At 29.1% G+C, this 19924-nt stretch overlaps 1 protein-coding gene across 1 annotated transcript in view; it reads left to right on the top strand.

Moving 5' to 3' along the window:
* The window catches only part of l(2)gd1 (lethal (2) giant discs 1), a 51543-nt gene that overhangs the window by 13875 nt on the left and 17744 nt on the right, over window positions 1-19924 (top strand). The window contains 9 exon segments of the mRNA XM_067285314.1: window positions 3071-3155; window positions 4826-4921; window positions 8709-8863; window positions 13966-14038; window positions 14832-15023; window positions 15106-15245; window positions 16903-16959; window positions 18729-18860; window positions 18935-18993. Of these exon segments, the coding sequence (XP_067141415.1) occupies window positions 3071-3155; window positions 4826-4921; window positions 8709-8863; window positions 13966-14038; window positions 14832-15023; window positions 15106-15245; window positions 16903-16959; window positions 18729-18860; window positions 18935-18993 (989 nt within the window).

Below are 19924 nucleotides of genomic sequence, written 5' to 3'. Positions count from 1 at the left end.
TTTACATATTACCACTGACTTACCATGTGATTGTCACATCTCCTTTTGTTGAATGCTTTCTTTTACCTAAATTTGTTAATACATTTCTATCATGGCATTTTTTTAATGAATTAATCTTTTGCATCTGAATGTTTTTTTAATTTAATTTTGATGCTTTAAATTTATTTATCCAAATATAATATTCACAGACTTGAAAATGATAGCATTTAAACATAGAGTATTCCTCAATTTAAGCTGGAGTTAAGTTCCGTCAGAAGTAGTCATAAATTTGCTTTTCTACGTAAATGTATGTAAAACTTAGAATATTTGTTTTTAAAATAAATCAATAGTCTTTACAATTATATAGTGATAAAATTCATTATTAATTAGTAAAAAATTTTACATTGACCTTTTGGGATTGCCATTCTGCTGCCCGCAAGCTCTCTTGATGATGGCTCTGCCTGTACTTTTATAAAGAACTCGATCAATGCCAACTGCCACATTCAGGTTTTTTTAAAGTCTTCCTGCAATATATTGTGGTAGGACTGGAGCAGGGCATGACCCATCTTAAGATCATGGAGCTATGTTCTCAGATAAGGTTGCTGTCTCCATTAGGGAAGTTATCTAGAGCTTCACACATTTTGGTAAGATTATCTTGCAGGAACTTTGTAAAGAATTGATTCATTTCAAATTCTTGCACTACTTCCAATGTCTTTTCAAGCTGTAAATTCAAGGTCTTTTGAAAGTGGTGCAGTCTAAGTAACTCTGTGATATCCCGAGCATCAATGTTTTGAAAACCAAAGTCGTTGCCATGTAGTGATTTCTTCTATCACTTCCAGTTCTACCACTGGTTCTGTGCTAACACAGTTCAAAATGGCACCCAGCCACAATTTTCTCCAAATGCCATTCATACAGAATTGGCTAGCATCTTTTCAGGAAAGTGTTATGTTGATGATTGGCTTTCAAAATGTGTAAGGATGTCCAGTACACTTCTCTGTCATTGCCATGTCAATTGCCTCTATCATGTCTTTAAAAGTCATCTGCAGATAGTATGCCTTGAATGTCACAATCATGCCTTGTTCAATCAATTGAGAAATTGATAATTTGGTAGCAAATAAATAACTGATTTTTAGGGTTATCCATGACCAATAAAACTTTGAGGTAAGTTGTTATTAATTTTGCAAAACTTGGAAACCACTGGTTAAGCATTGAGTGTATCATTCAGTAAAAATAGTTTGTGTAACTTATGTATTTTTATTATTTTATCTAATTGAAGACTAAATCAGGAGGCTATTTGCTTTCATTTATAAGTCTTTGGACACTTGCCAGATATTTGTTCTATAATATCAACACTTGCAGCTTCTCTGGACACTTTAATGTTATGAATTTTTAAGTTGAAGTTAAATCTAACTTATTAGCAACAATTAGCATTCCTTGTTAGCAACAAATGGTTTGCTGCTACCTGCTTCTTCTTTAAGTTTATCAAGCGAAGGCTTAGTTTTATTCATTGTGATCATTAGAATAATGAGAACTTATTTTTCAATCATGATCAATCACTCAAATCAGGATTTCATATAGTCAAAAGTTTTTCCATCTTTTCTAAACATGCAATATTACATGCCAAAACAGAAGGCATGGCTTGATAAGAGTGCTTAATTTTTTTCTGCATTGTTCAGGATTGTTATAGTTGTTGAAGCTGCAAGGTTTAAAGCTCCACAAACAGCCATACACTGCTCTCCAACCTTTGTGCAATAAGTCACCATTGTCTTTTCTCAGTTGTAATCATTACACATAAGCTTTTACTGTTTTCAGCTACAGATCCGAATGCATACTTTGGTTAATTAACGGCTGTTTTGTTTAACTAATTAATTAGTTTAACAAAACAGCAAGAAAACAACTTATAGTAGTAGATATTTTACTATATTAAACGGTGTCCTTAAAACTTGATGTTTTAGTCGCAACCGATCTGCTAATTTCTATGATAAATACAGTTTTCCCAGATTGTGACGTCCTTGTGCCTGCAACATTTTGCATATGGGAATAATTTTGAAACAATTATCATCAAACTGGTATAAATCAAGGGCAACCTGTAATTGTAATTAAGATTATGTATTATCTGAAAATCCTGTTATATTATTAATATTTGTAATATAGAGATGAGAATAAATAAATTTAATCATAGAAACTAATGCTCTTTAAAATCACATCACAATGAATGGTGCTTTACAGTAATTTTTTGTAAATATTATACTTAGAGTTCATGAAAATTTTGTAATAAATAATTCAATGCAAAGTGTATGTATTAAATAAAAAACTAACTTAAACATATGGTAATATAAATTATTTGAATTTTAAAAAAATTAAAATTTTGAATTGTCAAATATTCACATACAAAATAAACAGTTAATGCTATTAAACAAATAATCTTTTGGTTCATAAAATGGGTTGCACATATATTTTATATATTAATGCAGTAATTCTGAACCTTTCTTATGCCATGGAACACCATTCATATACTTCTCATTACATGGAGCATTGTTGTCATTATATTTGAAAACTGATAAGCAATTCTGTATTTATTCTCACGAAACAACAAAGCAGTAGTCTTTATTGTGTCAAATAAAATAGTAAACTGGAATATTCTACGAATAAAGTAATATTTCGGATATGTTGAACACTCGGGAGCAAATTTATGGAACATAGATTGAGAACCACCGTATCAGAGTTTATACATGATCAAATTAAAAGTTTACTTGTGAGGATTAGACTCTGTGATTTGGAAATCAATGGTATTTGGCCGACTCATTATGCCCTACTGAATTATTTATTTAGAGTTTAAAATTTTATCTGTCAAGTCTGTAGTAAATAAATGTTAAAAATATGTTTTTTGGGATGTGTAGCAGGAAAATAGCAAGCACAGCCTAACGTTCAAAGTAAACTTTTCATTTGATCACTTGATATTGCAGGCATTAATTTTTATTAACTATTAAATTAATTAGTCTGATTAATTAATAATGTTAATTATTTAATGTTTCTTTTAAAAGCTTATTGAATTTTTGGATTCTAAACAGATTTTTCTCTCCTATTTCAGCAATTCGATAATGTGATAACGGCTTTAGAGAGCGGACAACCGGTCGATCTAAGAAATATGCCGCCGCCGCCGCCAGGATATCAAGGTGTGCCTAGACGATGTATATTTAAATTAAAAATGAAATAAAATATTTAATAAGGATTGAAATTTAATACCAGAGAGTTAATAGTTTCTAAATAAGAACATTATAATCTTCTTGATATGTTTTTATTTCATTTTATAAGTCAGTTATATTAGAAATAAGTTTTTCTGTCTGTAAATTATGAGATGTCTGAACTGTGAACTTAATTCAGTTTTTATTTGAAATTTACAGACAATAATTTTACAGAATTGCAGACAAATTTTGAAAGAATAATTACAGATTCATTTTAATATTGCTCCTACAACGATGGATTTCAGACTTCTGTTTTTATTTTCGTTTCTTTTCTTTCGAAGACACAATGTAGTGACGTAAACTTAAACACTGGGCGAATTTTTCATCCTTTTTATTCAGTATACCAACCAAATAAAAAGGATGAAAAATTCGCCCAGTGTTTAAGTTTACGTCACTACATTGTGTCTTCGAAAGAAAAGAAATGAAAAGAAAATACAAAACACGGTTTCCTCAAGATAGAACTTCTGTTTTTATTTATTTATTTTCATATTTGTCTTTCTTAAATAATACTTTTTTATCTGTTTGATGAAACCGTGTCTTGTTCTATGATTTAGACTTAATAAACACTAATGTTGTTTGTTTTTTCTCAAAGACACTTGGCAAGTTTTCTATCAAATATCTTTATCCAGAATGAATAAAGATATTTGATAGAAAACTTGCCAAGTGTCTTTGAGAAAAAACACACAACATTAGTGTTTATTAAGTCTAATACTTTTTTAATTTTATAAGTTATTGACACAATTCAGAATTATCATTTTACTAATTTTTTTCAAAATTCATTAATTAATTAATGATATTAAGTAGCAGTTTTCTCTGCATTAAAATCAGAATTGAGATAAAACTTCCAGCTTTAATTCTCTCTTCCATTTAGTATAAAAATGATACATTTATCCAAAGCTTAATGTTCTTTTTACCAATAAATTGAAGTAACTCGCCAAAATCTATTTTATTTATTGTTAAACAAAACATAAATTTAATTATTTTATGGATAAATACAAAAAATTACTTTTTTATTTTTAGAAAGTAATGTCTTATAAATATGTAGAAGTTTATTGACGACAAAGGTTGCAAGGAATTTTTGATGACTATTTTCACACAATAAATTCTACATAATTTAAAATCAATTGTTACTTTATTGCATAATGATAATTTTGCACAAATTTATTATTTATAATACTCAAAGTTAAACTTTAAATTATTAATTATTATTTAGATAACATTTAAAGGTTTTTAAATTTCAAAGTGTGAAACAAGGTTGTATAAAAAATAATACACAATCTGGTTATCAAAAATACTGTAAATAGCAGTTTAATAACTTAAGTAAATATTTGTTTGGTTATATCTTTTGAATAATGTAACATTTATGATTTATTTAACTATTAACAATAATAATAATAATATTTTATTGTATATTTAAGAAAATTTAAGAGTAGGATGATGGTCCTGAATACAAAGGATGTGAAAAAGTTTTATATATATTTTACTAAAAGATTTTGTTTGTTTGTTGAAATATTATAATAAACTTAATATTAAAGTAATTGTATTCTAATACATTAAATATTTTCTAAGATCTTTTTATTTTTTTATTTTTTTGAATTTAGAAAATAAAGCACCTATAGCAAGGAGTGTCGAACCGCCTCAAACTGTTCCTCAAATCAATGAAAACCTTCAGAATTTAGCTATGCAAATGGCCGAAGGTAATAATTCCAAACTTGTTTTATTATTAAAAATAAAATTATAGCAATATACCAAAGAAAGTTAATTACTGTATCAATATTGAATACTGAATTATTGATATTCTGCTTTCAAGAAAAGAAAAAAATAACAAATCAAAGATTATAAAAATTATAAAAAAAATGAAGGGGGAAAAGGGTTTTAACCTTGTTTTAGGACTAGTTCTCTAGTTAGCCTGAAAAGTTGTAATGACAATTTGTCTACCTTATGTATGTAGAGAAAAAAGTAGAGATTACACATTAGTTATTTTTAGTGTTGTTATTGAATATAAAATCTAATTTACACCTTCTGAGATTGAGCAAGGTTTTAGATTCTTACATATAACAATATGCAGATTCAAAATAGTTACTGCATAGTTTACATTTATATATTAGAGAATAAAAAAGATCATTATTAATAGCTATTGATTATTTATTTAATTTAACTTTAATAAGTAACCTCTTAACTTGTAGTGAATCAAAAAATACTGATGAACTCATAAAATAAACTTCAGTATTTGCTTTACTGATAGAAAATATGAACCAATATTTTTAACTCTGTTTTGTAGCAAGATGTTTTTAATATATTGGCCTTGGGTTATGGTGTCTTGAATAATAATTGCCATGCATATATTTAAAAATATTGCTTGAATATTATTAATGTTTCTTTTATGTTAATTTTATCATAATTTGTGTAGTCATTTCTATTAATTTGAAATTTTACTTGAACCATACAAATTTTAAGTTTAAACTGCATTAAAAAAATTGGGTATTTGAGACATTTAAAACAAAGTTCTTTGTGTGTTCCAGTTTGAAAACGTAGAACCCAAAGATCTAGTGCAGTGAATGAAAACATTAATTTGTATTTTCCATCAGTAAAGAACATACTGGATTTTATTTTATAGTTCATTGGTGTATTTTATTTTGTTTGCACATACTCCAGTCTATACAAAAATTTTATGAAGAGAGCTTTTAACTGATAAATTTACAGTAGAGTGTCGTTAATCGGAACGATTTTCAGTCGGACTGTGTCGTGCTGAATCGAACGTTTTTGATACTAGATTTACTTCTAAAGTATAATTTTCATGTTTTTATATATTCTTCAATATATTTATTTTGTTTGTACAAAATGCAGAAATAATTTTTAACGATACGATAGCCTCGATTATTATTATAAAAATTTTCGTTAGGCTTAAAATCGACGAAAATTCCACACGAAGCGACACGCAACGGAGAAAAATTTGAACATCGGACAGGTTAATATATTTTTTCGTACAAAGTCGGTAATCGGAACAAATGACTAATCGGAACAACCCCAGTTTCCAATTGATTCCGATTTTCGACGCTCTATTGTATTAACATTGACATCTTTATATAAGAAATTAGAAAAGATTTTTAGTGTTTGATTTGTTTAGAGCTTCTTGATCTCTCAATATGCAGTTTGAAAAGGCTGACTCTGTCGAGTGTTTTTATTTACATTGTAATTTTGTTTGCTTGAACTTTATCTGGCAGGATGATAGTCAGTTATTTTACTAGCTGACAAATTATTTAGAATGCCGAAATGACATGGGGCAAGTGAACTTATTGTGGAACTTACAATATTCCTGCTAATGTGGAAGATCCTTGGTTTAAGTCTAAATTGGAATCTTGAGGGTGGTCTAATCTCTTTGTCTTCACTAGACTGTACAATTATTTTCATCTTTAACTATAAAATGTAACTTTTTCTTATTAATATGTTAGGTTTTGTTCCTCACAACTAAGCAACTCTGTTATAGATCAAAACACACTCATATTATCATACCAACAAACAAAATTACATACTATCTATAATATAATAGTTCTTGCATTAACAAATTGTTGCATTTTACAAAGATCACTTGACTAGAAAAAGAATATAACAAATCCAATTTTTACATTGCATATACATACTCTAGTTTTAATGTGTTTTCATTGGGTAGGTTTTTACTGTAGTATACAATACAGATTGTCAGTTTTAATGTAATTCTTTTATTGTCAGTTATAAGTCCTTCCTTATCTGTATAAAGTCAGCATTGGGTACTGCAGTGACTTGTACATATTCTCATTATTTTTAAGTATTATATTTTAATCAAGATGAAATAATTATGCTTGTAATTTATATTTATTATTGATGTGACTATGTCTTTTCTATAAAATCACACTGCTGTCAATGGATGGACACCTTAGAGGTATCAAGGAGTACATGCTAGGAGTTGCAATTTGGCACAGAATATTTGGTGCCCAAATCATAACTGGGTCAAAATATAATACAAAATAGTGAGACTGTTTCTACAAACAGGCGCCAGTGCGAGATTTGTGCATGCATTACTTACGAACTGAAACAATAAACAAATGCAAATGCAATGTAGAACTTGTAGCACCATCTGTCGCCCTCAGATGGAACTTGCAAACTTGCACTCTCCAAGACATAGTCTCATCCCAAAAATGGCTTTGCCGTTTTACTTGTATTTTACAATAAGGTTCATTCGATTTTGAACAGACTCCAGGACCTCTTCAGTTAACCTGCCATCAATTAAGGATGCTTGTTGATGTTGACAGAATATGAAATTCATATATATATAAAAGTTTTAAAAGTGTTTGCTTCTTTATGGAAGCAAAGAAGCAAGAAATTTTAAAACCTTTATAAAGTAAATGCTACAAATTTATCATTTTGAATTAAAATTGAATTAGAATTTACTGTTTTATAGATTCTAATTTAATTTAAATTGTCAGGTTAGATTAATTATTTGGTATTAAAATCAAAAAGACTTCTCAAATTAATTCTGTCCCACCTAAATATTCCATATTTGGTTGTGTGTATATAAATTTTTGTAATCTATGACATTCATTTAAATTTATGTAACATAAGTATTTGTTAACATTACAGTAAGACCCCGCTTAATGCAGGGAATGTGTTTGTAGATGACAAAGTTAGCACTTTGTCATCTACAAACAAAACGGCATTAAACAAGGTCATCTTAACATAGAGTAAATAGGAAAAAGGAAACATGCGACTAAAAATAAACAAATTTTACTTTAATTTTAAGTTAATTTACATAATAATATATGTTAAATAACAAACATATGCACACAGAAATGTAACGTTCATTTTTTGTGATGAAGGTCCTGGCTCTTCTGAAATTCTTGTTTTTTGCGATAAAGTCGTGTAGTTTCATTTGTCGCTTTTGGGTTCTTCATTTTCAAAATCTCCATTTTCCATGTCATTGTTGGTAAGGCTCTCACCAGAAACCTGCAATAACTCTTCAATATCCTGCTCATCTACATCTAGTCCTGATGTATCAATTAGGTTGACAATTTGGTCAACCTAACGATACAGCAATAGGCTCTTCTCATTGAGAATTCTTGGATACCTTTAGCCATAATTTCTTCCACACTTCATTCGTGGAGTTACCAGTTAATTCTTGCCAAGTGAAGTCAATATTTCTTATGGCATTCATGATGTTATATTTTTTCCAAAATTTCACAAAACCAAATGTAGATTTAAGAGAAGTATGGTACTATGCTGAATTGCCACCTTTTACTTATTGGTTCATGTTTGGGAATAATCGTATTATATATGAATCAATGAAATGCTGTGATAATTTGAATCAGGGTAAATTTTGAGCTTTTTTTAAGCTTCGAGCAGACCACATTATATCGAATCAGCATTAATTGAGGCAGCGTTAAGTGGGGTCTTACTGTATATTATTTAATTAGATATTTCAAAACTAATGGCAGTTGTTATATTTTCAAGAACCGGTTGACCCTAGTTTGTTTGGAGCACCTCCTCCTCCCAAAACTGTGATGGAAGCTTTGAATCAGCGTCTGGAGAAATTTCGTAGTACCTTGGAAACTGCAAAGTCTGAAGGAAACAACAGTAAAGTCCGTCGTATGGGAAGAATTGTTAAAGTGAGATTCTTTTAATTATTGAATTAACATTGGTATTCAAATTATTTATCTCGTAAAATATAACTTTAAAAATGAAGACGAAATCCAACAAAATAATCTTTCTTTTATTCAATTCTGTGTTCTGGAATACAATCAATGATGACTTTGTAGGATACTTAGTCGTCAGAAAAATTTTAAAATTTCCTTAAAAACACGAAAAGTATTTTGTTAAAAGGCTAAAAACTTTCTAAAACTGTAACCAAAACAAGCGGGTGTCTTCATTCTTCCGTCCATATGGTACCGGGACTATAACCAGAACTTTTATCTACCAGAAGAAGCACCATTAGTACATAGATTTCTAAGTGATCCCTGGTGGGGAATTCTTACAGAGAATATTTTTAAAAATTTATAAAATTCACAGAGTGGCAGTTTTAAGAAGGCATTGAAAGGCATAAATGTATTCCAAAACATTGTTTTCATAGTCACTTCCATGAATAAGAAAGGAGTAACTGTTTTTTGGACTTTGCCATCATTTTTTTAATTACTATTAAAACTGCCTTAGTGCATATTTTATGAACTTTAGAAAATATAACAATATGAAAAATAATTTCACTTTTGGACATTTTATGTTTATAATTATTTAAAATCCATAAGCCAACATCTGGAAATCTGATGTATACATACATAATATGCCAACATCTGTTGGATTATATCAGGTATTATATTGTGATTATTTTAAATTAATTACTAAATAATTTGTCACTAGAGAGCATTGTTAGGTTCCCTCTTTTATTAGATTTAATAATTATAATTAAATTAAATAATTTGTCAGCCAGTACTGTATGTAACTGACAATGGTTATCTCGTGTTTAAATATATCTGGAAGAAAAAATCAGACTGGAGGTTCAGGTAGCGTAACTGGCAATGCATCTGTACAGTAAGTGACAATTGTTAGTTCGAGTCTCACTCTGGGCTGATTCTTTTCTTACAGAATTTTCTAAATTATTTAATTTAATTATAATTATTAAATCTAACAAGAGATTGTGCCTAATCTCCCTTTAGTGACAAATTACTTACTAATGAACGATTATTTTTTATTGTGACAAAGTCACAATAAAAAATTCCAGACTGCAATTTTGAATCATATTTTTAATTTATTTAATTTAAAATATATGCTCTCCACCTCAAATTAGTAGTGACTTCCCCTGTACATCATACTTTTCCTTTAACAATAGAGTTGTGTCAGTCATCTATCTGACACCTTTCGGAGGAACTTTTTAATTGAAATAACATGACTTCCAGTTTGCGTCGGAAGTTTGTATATAGTTAATCAAGTTTTCCTGCTCCTAGGTTTCCCTATTCTTTCCTTTATCTAACTCTGTTCTCGAGATTAAAGAAAGACAGACAGATGATAATGGGAATTTCTAGGTTTACAATTTTTTCAAATTGCAGTCCAATTAATTTAAAATAATTGTCATATAATAACCTGATATAATTCGGTAGTTGTTGGCGTATTATATTTAAAATCATTTTATAAAGTTAAGTGGAATTAATGAGGAGAAGTTTGATTGAAGGGATTTATATCCTATTTGATATTCCAAATTTAAAAAAAAAATATTTTGTTGGTTGTATTAAATTCAGTTCTAATGGCTGAGATTTGATAAACCTGAATCCAAAGGATTTAATTGCAGAACCACTCGAGAAAGAAAAATTGAAATTACAATTTAACATTTTACTTAGTAATTTGTTATGTAAATCAATGGACATAGTTATAAATACTTTTATATAATTAAATCTGTTAATTATTGAATTTTTGCCAAAGTTTTTTTGTACTCTCCTTTTTTTTTAACTATTTATGGAAATTTTGCAAAAGACCTCTCTAATAAAGGAAAGAGTTGTTTTTTTCCATTAAGTATAGGCAAAGAAAATTAATAAAACTAAAACATTAAGCTGTAATTTTTAAACTTATTTCCGAAAAAAATTATTGTTCTCAAGTAAAAATGGATGACTGAATGTCAGAGGCAGTTATGATGTAGGCCTGTCACTCCGAGGATTCGGGACCAAATTCGGACATTCCGAAACTCTGGGGAATTCTTTGTGGGTGGTCTGTTTCCAGACGTGTTGGGCTCCATCCCCGGTTATCAGGCCAACTGCAACGGGTACGATAAAAAGACCTTCTTAGTGTCTCTGACACAGAGTCAAAAATAATAAACCTTCTGTTCTTCCATTATAAAAAGTATAGAAGACTTTTAAATTAAATTACAGCTAGGACTCCTACAACACGGTAGATAATTCCTTGAAAATACTGCATTGTGGAAAATCGCGTTATAGGAGACACCAACTTAATACAAAATCTGGGATTCAGTTCTAAAAAGACAAAAACTGCCTTTTATGGCACAACATTTTCATCATTTTTTAAATTTATGTACATAAAAACATTTCATAAAAAACTTAAATAAAATTCAACATCATATAAAAACTAAAAAGATTATGATTTCAAATCAAAATCAAAAAGAGACATAATGTTATGCTTACGAATATAGTCCTCATCGTCACTTATTATAGTTGTTTGAGAACATTTGACTGGCCTTATTTCAAGATCTGAGCTTGATCAACAAGTTTCACTGCACTGGTAGGTTTAGGTTTTAAAAAATCTGTCATTAAAGATTGTTTGTTCTTGCTTTGCAAATCTTTATAAATTTCTTGATAGGTAGATAAGCAATTTTGAAGATTTCTTTTAAATATTTCCACTCTCTCTGGCAGAGGATCGTTCTCTAAAAAGTAAGATTCCATCTGTTTTGCCATGTCCAAACATTTTTCTATACCTTTCAGAGTAAAGTTTTTGGTTTCTTCATTGAAAAGATTTTCAGAATTATCTTCAATCGGTAATGTTTCGGATATAACTGTCACCAAATCTGCTTCGTTTATTTCATTTTCCATAACTGATTCTAGAATATCATCAACAGTTATTTCAGTGAATCCATCACTTCCTATTGCGTGTGCAAGGCTTACTATGTTATTATATTCACACTGAATTGGCTCAACAACATTTTCTTGACTGACCATTCCAGTAATAAAGCTTTCCAGGAAGCATTTAGAGTCGATTGGCGCATTTCTTTTAGGGACGAGCCGATAATTTCTACACAATTTAAAATTGAAAATTGTTTCCAAACTTCACTGACTGTAATATCTGTAGAATCTATTTTCTCCAAAATTAATTCAAATGATTTATGGATATAGTATGATTTAAAAGTAGCTAAGATTTCTTGATCCAAGGGTTGCAATAGCGGAGTGGTGTTGCATGGTAAAAATGCAATCTTAACATTAGGATGATTTAAATCAATTGGATGCAAGGGCGCATTATCTAAGATCAGTAGGACTTTGAATGCTAAGTTCTTCTTTTTTAAATAATTTTCTACATCTGGAACAATCCTTAAATAATTGGCCAGTCTTTATCCATGTCTTTTTGTTGGCTCTCCAATACATGGGAAAGTTGTTTTTGTTGCACTGTTTCATCAAGCATGGATTTAGTGCTCAATGAATGAGCATTGGCTTGGTTATAAAATCACCAGACGTGTTACTACAAAAAAGTAGTTATGTGATCTTTGGAAACTTTAAAGCCAGGAGCGGTTTTTTCATTTTTTGAGATAAAGGTCCTGTTAGGCATCGTTTTTCCATGATAATCATGTTTCATCAGCATTAAACACTTGGTCAGCCAAATAACCCATTGTTTGAATAATATCTGCTAGTTCTGCTGGATATTTTTTTGCTGCATCCTCATCCACAGAGGCCTTTTCCTCTTGTATATGTATGTTGTACAACGAATGGCATTTTTTGAATTTTTCAAACCAGCCATTGCTAGCCACGAATTTAACACTTTTTTTATCTGCTGACGACTGTCCCATTTATTTTAAATAATCAAATATTTTTAATGCTTTGTGTTTAAGTGCACTTTTATTTAAACGCAACTGTTATTTAAAGGCGACCATTAGCGCTTGTTCCATTTTTTCCATTGTAGGTGCTCTCGGACGAGCAACATTTTTTGCAAGAATAGATGATCCAGATGCAACCGAATTCCTAATTTTTTCTTCCGATTGTTTAACCGACCAAATAGTTGACTCATTTAAATTAAAATGCCTACCAATATCAGCTATCCGCTCTTGATTTTTAATTTGATCCAAAATTTCTATCTTTGTTTGAAGAGATATAAATTTCCTTTTAACAACGGTCCTTTCTTTTCATTTGGCATTGTTATGGCTAAAATTTTTTCAATCAGTTTTGTGGACAGTAAAAATTACAAAAAATAACTTCCCTTCACTATGTTGTTAAAAATATACAACCAATAGAAGTTTATACTGTATTTTGGACCATTTTTGCAGTCCCCACCTATTGAAAGAGTATAAATGATTGAAAATTTAGTGATATATTTGAGTGTTTATGGTAACTGATGCACATCTGTCTAGAAACTGGTCTTCCCCCGAAACGTTCATGGGAATAACCTGCCAATGTCGACAAACAGCTGTTCTCAAGGACATTTAGCTCTGTACACCGAACTGTGGCGCGTGTCATGTGTTCTGTTGTGATTTTTCTGTTATGTGAAAGATAATTCGTTTCTAAGTACTCTAAACCATGTTGTAAGAAAATTTCCGCATTTTTCCAACCGCATTCGAGCAAAAACGCATTGTAAAGGTTACAGTGTTGTAGGCGGCCTACCTGTAATTTTTATTTATTTAATACTAATGGTTAAGTATATAATGTGATATTAAAAACTGCTAATCTTGTTTGCTTCTTTTAATTTGAACATTGAAATTTTAGAGTAGATTCAATTCTTTATATAGAGCATGAATTATTGCAGAACAATTAACAAAATCATGTTTTAATTTTTATAATTTAATATAATAAAATGTGACGTGTAAATAAGATATTTAAAAATGTTATTTCTGGCCATTTGATTATTCATGTAATGCATTATACTCTTTTTGATTCAATTACATCTTGTATTTGTTCAGTCTCTCTGTATAAGTGTATGAGAACTTTGCAAAGTTTCCCATAAGTGTATTTGGAACAATAATGCAATTGTTTTGCATTTGCATGGATTAATAATTTATTTTTTTTAATCAAAGCAATATGAAGATGCAATCAAACAATATAAAGCTGGTAAACCCGTAGATTTTGAAGAATTAGCAACACCACCAGGTAATTCGATTTAATTAATTTTTATTATAAATTAAATTTAGATTATTTTAATATATTGTTTTGATTTTTATCAAACGTTATTTTACATCACTTGTTAGTTAACAATGATAAATTTATTACTCAGTTCACAACATAAAATACTTTCTGGAAATATCTTCCTAGTTTAGATGGGATCAAACCTTTTCTAGAAATTTTTATCTCTTGCACCCTCATTTGATAGTGAAACAGTTTTATTAATTCCTTGTGTTTAGTCTTAAAAATAATCCAGAAAATTTATGGAGTTTTGGGAAATCTTTCTTATGTCAAGTATTTTAATATAACTTGGCATATTATATTATGGACTTGACGGATAGAGATTACTTGATTTTACTAATTATGGTAGGCAAGTATTATAAAATTTAAATGAATATAATAGATTTACATGTGTGGGCAATGGCTAATCCTTGCCGAACACATCTGTTTCCATCAAAGTTAAGCAGTAAGGGACCCAAACAATACTCCAATAAGAGACAAGGAACAGTCATAAAGTGACATTCAATTTGCTGTTAACATGACTCAACACTGTGTGTATACTTGCATGGAATTTTGGTGGACCTTATTTCGATGTGGGACAAGATACTAGAAAGAACAACAATTACATTTGTAACAAAATTGCTTATTTTCCTTTAATAACATGAAAAGTATACAGGGAAATTTCACAAAAGAAATTAATAAAGTCCATTAGGTAAATATAGAAAAATTAGATATTGAAAAACTGTAAAAGTTTTAATTATATTTAAATTACGTTATTTAGGTTTTGGACCGATTCCCACTGAAGGAGCTCAAAAAGAGGCCACTTCCGTTGCTCCTAGCAGAAATGCCGAGCCATCGCCGGCCACACGTAAACCCCAAGCTCCTCCGAGGAGACCTGCTCCGGCCATTCCGAATAAATCTCAGAGCGATAAGGCTAATAGTGCCGTAAATACGGGAAGGAATCCCAAATTAAGTATTAAACAAAACTTGTGTTTAATTTTATGTAGATGTCGTTTAAAAAATTGTCGTCATCTTTAATATAATTTTCTGTTTAGGTGCTCGAAGTACTTCATTTGTGCTAGATAAGCAGTTGAATTTCTTACTTGAGCGACAACGCCTGTTTAAAAAAGCCGCTTTGGAGTCTAAAAATAAAGGCGATATTCAACAAGCTAAGGAATATTTGCGAATGAGCAAGGTATTTAAATTTAATTTAATTTACACAATACGCAACGTTTTAAAATTAGTAAATTTAATTAAAATATGTTCATACAATTGAATGTGTAAAATTAATAACACAAAATAGACTTAATTGCCCATTAATATTTGAAAACATTCATCTATGCAACTTTTATTGACTGCTTCAGTTGTGATATAACTACATCATTCAATAATATAATCAAAACATGTCAGTATGTTTGTATATTTTACCCATTGACAATTATTGTAAAATTAATCAAAAGATAATTATAAGGATGAGCTAGCATAATGATCATGTAAAAATCTGTGTTGTTGTGGAAAATTTAGAGTAATTTTTAAGTAATTCTATTAAATAATATGAAAAACAAATGTTTACTTTTGTGAGATCTGGAATTCCATCAGACTCAAAATTGTAATAATTTTCCCTATTGTAAACATCCTCGATAGAAAAAATTCCTAACCGAGAAAATATGCGTCCCTGGCCATATAACTGTCAACTATCCATTGTTCTTAAGCTGTATACAGATCATCTTGCAACTTAAGTTTATAGTTAACGTTCAAATTCGTCATATATTTTTGGTCCCGGGAACACCTATGACCCAAATCATCAACCATCAATCACGTGACCAATTTTCCTAGCCTAAAGCTATAAAAGCCACTTCTTTCCCCCCTTCAGAGAGTCTCTTATCATCTGCCGGACCAATGCCATCGCAGGTCGTCACCGCTGCGGACCTACAGTTCCAGCGTCACCGCGCTCAGTCGTGACTTTATGAAAGTGTGCCATTTCCGGATACCTATATACACTTCTTGGATATCAAAGTGCTAACTCGATAAGGAACGTATTATGAGGTATGAACTGAACCTGTAAGCTCTCTTTCGAACCCTATGCGAATTAGGGAAATTAGTCAACTTTTGTAATTGTGTCCTTTGTTTAATTCCAATAAATCTTGTTTTAATGGTTAAATAGTGTCCTCTTTGACTCAAATATCGCTTTCGCCTTATCGTCGACCCCTTCTCACCTCCCATCCACTCGCCCGACAAGAAGAGTCCCGACAGTCGGGACCGAAATCGTAATCTTAGCCATCTTGACAAGAGAAAGGTCAACGACCTGTTGCCAGAAAGGGGAGATACGACTTCCTCCTATCTCCCTCGATCTCACACTTTTATAAAATTTTAATAATTTTTATGATAAATAATGATAAAACTATCAGCTGATGAAAAGTTAGCATGATGTAGGCTTGGCAATGCTGTAATCATGCACTACTGATTCATTTATTTAGTTTTAAATGCTATTTCTTGGATTCATAGTAAACAAATGTTCACGATTTAAGTGTTTCTTGTGACATAGTAAGCATTATTCACAGCTGGTTCACAGCATCACCAAGTCTAACTCTCACGACTAAACTTTTAATTTGGTCGGCTGGTAAGTATTTCTATAGAGAAATTTATATTTTTTCACTTTAAACAAAGTATAATCTACTTCAAAACTTTACAAACCAAATAATTTGAATAATCAAAATATTGTGAAAATCATTGATTCAATAAAATTTTATTATTCATTAAATATCTTTGTTATATATTGTATTGAATAATCATATTTTAGTGTAATTTTAATGAGAATTCTAATTATTAACATTTTTATTGAAATATTTTAGGGTATAGAACCAATGATAGAAGCGACACGAAACGGCTTACCGATCGATGCCACATCCGTAAGTTTTATCAATTGAAATTATTGTTTATTAATTGATTTGAAAATCTTAATAGTAGAGAAATTTTAATATAAAATAATTCAGTTCTTAACAGATTTATATTTATCTTTATCAATGTAAACACTAAAGAAATCAATGAAATGAGACCATAAATTAAATTCTTTCTCATATTTGACAAACAATACAATTGAAAAAATACAACAATTAAAAATATAAAGAACAAACAGTGATTTAAATCAATCTGACAATGTCACATTTATTGTTATTGATGTTTGAAAAATTCTAATTCGTTACTCTTGTCTGTTGGTTCTAAGTCATGATTTAGGCATGGATTACACTTTGAGAATGCACATAAAGATTTGCACAAATTAAGACCAGTTATTTTATAGAAATATATCAAAATTTAGGAAGGTATGCAATAGTCACCAGTATAACAATGTTTGGCTCATTTTAAGCAGATAAAATTAATTAATAAGAAGTAATTATTTTCTTAAAAATTTCAACTATTACGTTACCCACACACAAAATAAAAACAGGTCATTCATGTATTAAACAATTTGTGTTACTCATAACAGCTTGATTTGCTCAGATTTGTTTAGTTGAAAGTCAGTTTTAGTGTATGTTGTAAGAGTTGCATAATAATAATTATGAAAGTACATTACTGCAGATTTGTGCAAAATAAGACAGGTGTTGATCCACTATAATTGAAAAAAAAAACAAACTGCTAATTTAGGGAAAGCAAAACATTAAATAAGAAACATTTTTGGTCATCTTAACTTGTAAATGTATTGTAAATGAAATTGTTTTGATCAAGAAATTGCCATTTAAGCAACTAATTAAATGTCTTTTAGGATGTTTATTTTCTTAAAGATGACATTTTTGCACAGACGATCAAGAATTGATAATTCCAGCCACACTGGGTTATTTCTTATCATTGAAGTTACGTAGAAACCAAATTCACAAATCAAGAATGTCTTAAATCTACTTGAAGACAATGTAAATTTTAAAATTGAGATAATTGCTTAAATATATATTCTATAAAATTAATATATTGACAATTTATAATGATGTAAAATATTTGTTAGATAAATTAATGGATTTGATTTCATGACATTATTTCTCTTTGTGATTCAGAATTTTTAAACGAAAGACTTAAATGTTAATGAGATTTCTCTTAACAACTGAAAAAAATAGTTCTGACCCCTAAACAGAAATGTTTGATTCTTAAATCGTAACAGAAACATATTTAAAAATAGCTAAAGTAGTAACGAAATCAAGTAATAGTTTAACTTATAAAGTTTGTAGTAAGGATTTTCACTTATTGCAGTGCTGTCTTTGTACCAGTCGTGAAAACTACAAATCGGAATTAACACATTTAAATTGCCATATTAGGAGTACCGTATTGTCCGGCGTATAAGACAACCCCCGACTTTTGAGAAGATTTTCCTGGGTTAAAAAGTTGTCTTATACGCTGGAAAATACAGTATTAACAATACTCTTAACATAGTGATCAAAGTTATCAACAAGTTGAAAATTAGCCTCTTTGAAAGTAATTTAATATTAAATATTATTCTTTATTTATAAATTTATTTTTATTAATCAATAGGTTTTATTGCAATTACTTGATCTGTTTTTAATATGAACACATCATCAATTTTAATAAATTCCTAAAGAATATCTTTTGTATTTCTTATGAATTTAAAGAAAGATGATTCTTGAAATTTATCTGATTTCTTTAAAAGATTTATTACTTTTATCTACAATTTTAGATACCGACTCCGCCTCAAATAGAAGAAGATTATGTTATTGTTGACAAATCTGAATGTGTTGCCATAGGAGAAGGGGAAGACAGCGAGGATTTGTATTCTAGATTAGAAACGGATCTTGTAAATCAAATAGAAGTAAGATTTATATTTATTTACATTTATAAACAAATACTACAATAATTTTAATATAATTATGTAATTTATTTTAGATTTGTCAGCGAAATAAAGACCATTTTTTGAAACTTGGAGATGTTTCTTCTGCTTCTAAGTAAGACAAAATTAAATATTATATGAAATATTTTGAGTAATTTAATATTTTTAAGAAATGTCAATAATTGTAGATTTGCTCACAGTTCAATTACATTTTGTAATGATTACACTTAAAATATTCAATGAAATTAATTTCTTTGTGTAAAAGCAGATAAACGAAGTCCTTGAAAATTCAAATTTGTTATAAAACTGACATTTTTTAATCAACTTGCTTTAGATCAAGGGTTTCCAACTTTTTTCATGTATCAATCCCTTTTCAAAAAATTTTTTTCCATGACTCCTTTAAATAAATAGATACATTTTTTTTACTATCATTTTTAAAATTTTACAAATACAATTATAATTGTTTAAAAATTCTTGAAAATATTTACTAAATCATTAAACAATATTAAAATATTATTTATGCATATAAAATATGTATTTAATTTGCTCATTTACCCCATTGGGAAACTCTGCTTTAGATGATCATTTATCAATTCTGTAGGCATCTAACTTCATATCTTATAACTGTAATTACTGTTTCAATATAGTTATAATAAATGCAGATGATATATAGTATAATTGACTTCTATAATTTAATGTATTGAATGCAACATTTCTAATGACTCACTTTAACGGACACAAAATTAAAATATATAAAATTTTAAATTAATTAAATTGATGTTATTAAACGAAGCATTTAAAGAAATCTAGTTTAATTTATTTGTATGAAACTCATATTAATTTCACATGAAAACTTTAAATATGATTTGTTACTTATGGTAAGAATTTCTCAATAAACATGTTTGAACTATACATTAAAATTTTATTAAGTTAATATATTTCTTTAGATGAAACTTAAATAATTTTGATAAAATAATTAAAAACCACTGATAATTAAAATACATATTTAAACAAACCATCATTTAATCATTTTAAAATAAATAAAA

Source organism: Centruroides vittatus, unplaced genomic scaffold, assembly GCF_030686945.1.
Source record: "Centruroides vittatus isolate TY-2023 unplaced genomic scaffold, ASM3068694v2 scaffold_2520, whole genome shotgun sequence".
NCBI lineage: Eukaryota > Metazoa > Arthropoda > Arachnida > Scorpiones > Buthidae > Centruroides > Centruroides vittatus.
This window is presented reverse-complemented; position numbering and strand designations above follow the sequence as displayed.